General features: G+C 28.4%; 2 protein-coding genes and 1 long non-coding RNA gene across 7 annotated transcripts in view; 2 read left to right on the forward strand and 1 right to left on the reverse strand.

The window, feature by feature from the left end:
- Positions 1-10, forward strand: part of Amph (amphiphysin) — a 35,198-nt gene extending 35,188 nt beyond the window's left edge. For all 4 annotated transcript variants that reach the window (XM_085660111.1, XM_085660112.1, XM_085660109.1 and 1 more), the window contains one exon: positions 1-10. This exon is cut by the window's left edge and continues 2,619 nt beyond it. The gene's annotated coding sequence lies outside the window, so the exon portion shown is untranslated.
- Positions 11-1,284: 1,274 nt separating this feature from the next.
- On the forward strand, positions 1,285-3,770 carry LOC118441504 (uncharacterized). The gene is given in 5 exon segments (XM_085660401.1): positions 1,285-2,101; positions 2,223-2,510; positions 2,577-2,860; positions 3,022-3,146; positions 3,226-3,770. Coding segments are annotated over 5 exon segments (1,020 nt in total). The 5' UTR covers positions 1,285-1,867; the 3' UTR covers positions 3,315-3,770.
- Positions 3,771-4,254: 484 nt separating this feature from the next.
- LOC118441507 (uncharacterized) overlaps positions 4,255-5,000 on the reverse strand; it is a 1,416-nt gene continuing 670 nt past the window's right edge. For both annotated transcript variants that reach the window (XR_014982754.1, XR_004838123.2), the window contains exon 2: positions 4,255-4,927. This is a non-coding gene — a long non-coding RNA (uncharacterized LOC118441507). The remainder of the gene's footprint in view (positions 4,928-5,000) is intronic.

Below are 5,000 nucleotides of genomic sequence, written 5' to 3' on the forward strand. Positions count from 1 at the left end.
TATATATATATATATATATATATATATATATATATATATATATTTACAGAAAAACATACATGAAATATATTATTTCAGAATTCAAATGAACTTAATAAATTTCAATTAGTTGAACTTCCAAATTACACATCAACCATCGTTCAAAATTGTCATTAGATTCAAAAGTCGAAATATAATTAAAAGTGGAGTATAAAGTTGTGCCTTGATTTTCTAAGTTTAACGAGTACCATGTACTATATTGTCTTTTATCGAATGTATTCAATGATAACGAAATAATATAAATGTATTTTGTTGAGTTGAAAAAAGGAAAAGAAAAAGAAAAAAAGGGAAAAAAAACGATATTTATATAATGATAGAGCTCTGAGAGAGAGAGAGAGAGTGTGTGTGTGTGTATGTGTGTGTACGTTTAAGTTTGGAAATCAACATGTTACTGCCATGGGGTACAAAATTAATCTTTAAAATCGTACGATTAATTTTAATTAGATGTGTGTCAAAACTTTCTCTTATAATATAATGCCCTTTATACTGCGTACAATTTTTATCTGACCGAACGATTTGCATTTAATATTTGAAGGGGAAAAAAAAAAAGAAAAAAAAAGAACAAACAAAAAACGAGAGTGAGAGAGAAAGAGAGAGAGAGATTGAGAGAGAGAGAGAGAGAGAGAGAAGAAAAAAAAATTATTAAAAAAACGAGAGAAAAATAAGAAAAATGATTTTTAAGAGGTTTGAATATCATCATCCCTCTTTCCAAGTAATATTTCCAATGACACTTAATAATCATACACGTTCTTTGGATATAGTCGGGTTATAATTTTATTATACATAATTAGAGAACGACAATATATAATACACGAAGAAAATATATTTAAAAAAAAATATATATATACATAAATAAAAAAGAAAAAAAAAACATTTTAAAGAAAAAAAAAGAGATAACCAAAGCATTCTATACTTGAGCTTAATAGAAGAAGAATGTTATCGAACAGTGTAGTAGTGTATTATCAACATTTTTAGGTTATAATAAACAAAATAAATATATATATATATATATATATATATATATATATATATATATATATATATATATATGCAATATAATATTGACATTCTCGAAATTTACACTTATATTTTTTTTCTCTCTATAGTCTTTTTTTTTAACTCTCACCACGATTTAATTTTTCTAATATACATAAAGATACAAAGCCTTTTTTTGTTTATTATTAGAATTTTTTTTTCTTTTTTTTTTCTTCTTTTTTTTTTCTTCTTTTTTTTTCTTCTTTTTTTTTTCTTTTTTGAGATATTACTGTAGCATAGAACAATCGAATATCGTATTAAACATATATCATTTTTTTATCCATCGTAAATACGTCATTCTATTAGAATTGATCAACATAACCTTAAAAAAAAGTCATTACAAATGTATACAATTACATCAGTCTCTTTTTAATTTGATCTATTCAAAGTCGATCTTAAATAAATAATTATTGCTTTGTATACAATCAACCTGTAGAAAAATAATTTAAACATCTAATTATTTGTTTCTTCCTCTTTGTTTTTTTTCCTCTTTCATTTCATGATGATTCAATGTAATATAAATTTATTGTAATATTTATTATCAACGTATCGACGAAAGATTTACATCGATTAGAAGAAAAATACGTATACGTATTTAAAAAAAAAAAAAAGAAAAAAAATGATCACTGTCGTGGATTTAGTAAGTCAAAAAAAAAAGAAACAAAAAAAAGAAGTTGGCGGGAAATTCGAAATATAAAAACGTGCTAATGATCATCGCAATCGCGTTTACGTGTTTTAGGAAAAAGATTGAATATTTAATCCTTTTCTGAGAAAAAGATTAAATATTGTAAAAATGTCTCGAAAGTATCAACAAAAACGTTGGAGCGAGCCTTTATTGAGCAGACATCATTTTTCATATTTGCCAGCGACCTCGGAGGAAGACGACATAGATTTTATTCAACAGCGTGTAACTTCTGGGGAGGATTATTCAATGGACTGTTGTTTGTGTCAGGATCATTATAATAAAAAAAAAAAATCGACCAAGTATTTGATCAACGACGATATCAAGGCAATAATTTGAATGCACGTATTCTTTTGAAAATGACAGCGAATGAGAGTTTAGAGAGAAAGAAAGAGAGAGAGAGATGATAGGATATATAATGAAATTTTGTAGATAAATATGTATACTTTACGTGTTACCCAAACAGAGATCGAGTAGACTACGTTCACAAAGAACAAGAGAAAACATGGAATTAAGGTTGATTGGAAGTCAGGTTGAGGAAGCCTTAGGCGATGACAGGCAAGCAGTTTTGATACAACAGTTGGATCTTGTCAGCAATGCACTTGAGGCGTTGATCCATTTCGTACAATCCTTACAAGTAACCAATCTAGCTGTTCAAAGGACGATAGACATTGGACATTTGTTAATTAATAATCGTTCATCATTGACCGATAATTCAACGAGTTTAAAATTTTTAACAGGACATATACAACAGGTAGAAAATTTAACAGCAAATGATTTATATATTAATATTTATTCTTATAACGATTGGATTTATCAGATAGAGAATAAAAAGAAATTTCGTTCGTCATTCTTACAAGATTTAAAGGAACACTGTTTGAAGAGTATGAATATGTCCAAACAATTACGTATTTTATTGGAGGAACATAAATCAAGGAAAGAAGATTTTTCGATTGCTGCGAAAAATTTTCAAAATTTTCTTAACAAATCTAAATTGTCACCGTCGCAATTAGAAAAATTACGTCGACAGTATGATATTATCTTGGAGGATTATCAAGAGAGTAAACAAATTTTGGACGTAAGATTACCGAAAGTCGTGAACGCGTACGTTAAAGAAAAATAATATACACATTATCGTTTCTATTAATTTTGAGGTTAACAATCTATTTAAATCTCGTATATCCATTGAAAAAAAGTGAACGTTCTTCTTAAACTAAAACGTTGTTTTATTGTTGTTGTTGTTGTTGTTGTTGTTGTTGTTGCAGAAGATTGGTAACATTGCACGAAGGTTTTGGAAGGATAATCGAATTTTTTAAAGATTTCGATTATTACAAAGAAATTTCGGAAATATTTAAACAATTAAGAGAGAATTTGTACATCGAGGATTTCGGTAATTAATGGAAACCAAAAAAGAAGTAATAATAATTAATTTCTTAATCCTAATCTTAATTTTCTATTTCTCGATACAGTAAAAGAACACAGCATTGCCGTCGAAATACCGGGAAACGTGGAAACGTGTCAATTGTGTCAAACGACAAATCGAGTCGATAAGAAATAATAATAAGAATAATAACAACAATCGCGAATAAAAGTGTTTTCATCATTGAAAAATGTATGTTGGTAGATTAGATATACAACGAATTATAGACGATTTGTGGGAAATCTTATAAGTTTAATCTTCTTAGAAGACCATGTCAAGGTTTGTCCGTGCCACTGATCATCTTGTAAACTTAAAGGATCTCGTGATCCATCGGTGCAGAAAAAAAAAAAAAGAAAAAAGATAGGAAAAGAGAAAAAAAATGACAAGGTATAATCGGCTTTCGAACGAGAAAATAAAATCGATTTGTATTACAACGAGATTAGTAGTAATATTTGTCAAAAGCTAGTAAAAATAAAATAATAGATAAAAGTTCTATTTTACGTAAAAAGAAGGGATAAAAAAGAGAGAAAATAAAAGTATATAGTAATCAAACGAATCGTTTAAGTCACTTGACAAACATGCATTGTTGTATTTTTTTCAATCAAATGGCGGCCGCCAGTGATGATGGCAACATGGCGGCGTGCGTGCGCATAACAAGATGGAGCGACCAATAGAAATGCAGATATAAATAGCGAATCGTTTTCCATGACACTCCACGTGTTTGGAATGATTCGAATCATCGATGGACTTGGAGAAATGATTGGAATAGTTCGTAAAAAAGGAAAAGGAGAAAAGAAAGCAAAAAGAAAGATATAAAACAAAAAAAATGGAAGGCAATAAAACAAATACAGGAAAAAGTTAGTTGAAAGGTTTGACAAATTTAAGATATAAATAATATCGTTTTTGAAATAGATTAAAGTAAATACAAAGGTGAAATGTTGAAAGTGTAATAAATAAATATTAGGGGAGGAAGGGTTTGAAAAATAATCAAATATTTTTTATTTAAAAAAAGAAAAAAAGCTTTATTACTTCATAAAAGTTTTTAAGTATCAATTCAAAATATAATTTCATTCTTCACTCAGGATAGTTTCCCATTTAATGAACCATTTTTCAAATTCACTTTTTAAAAACATGTACGGATTTCGAATGGAAAAAAAAAACCTGTTAAGATGGCTTTACATTACTTAGGTTAAATTTTGAAATTTTTTTTTTGCTACGAATGTTACACTCCAGAGGCTTAAAAGAGTTAATGATCGGTAATTGCTAAATCAGTATAATAATATGACTAAGAACTTTCGAGTTTAACTCGAAAATTCAATCGATTAAAACTGATCGTAATTCATTAAGTTTATCTTTCGATCTATCCAATTATTGGCAATAAACATTAGCCGTGATAGTTTCACACAGTTTGAATAGCTCATAATGAATTAATGAATAAAAGATTCATTTCTCGTTACAACAAAATTTGAGAAACGGTTCATATCTGTACCTTGTCAGCAAATAATTGCGAATTGTTTATCTCTGCTCGTTGTTGCTCGGCAGACAATTAATGCGCTGTTCAAATATCCGTTCTGTTTGTTTTGCCAATAAGTTTTAAACGTTTTCGCACCGTTGACCAAGGAAAATCGAGCTTTTCCTTGGATAATTCTGTCAATCGTTAACCTTCTGATCACTATCTCGACTCAGTGACTTTAAAATGTCATCATCAAGATACGATACACTTCTGGATCTTCTATGCATTTTGCGAAATCCTGTCGGCAGATATAAATTTATGTTATCACCGTTCGACATTTGTTTATCGTCAAGGTTTAATGATCATTGATT

This window comes from Vespa mandarinia, chromosome 11 (assembly GCF_050613455.1).
Source record: "Vespa mandarinia isolate Hongniang chromosome 11, ASM5061345v1, whole genome shotgun sequence".
Taxonomy (NCBI): Eukaryota; Metazoa; Arthropoda; class Insecta; order Hymenoptera; family Vespidae; genus Vespa; species Vespa mandarinia.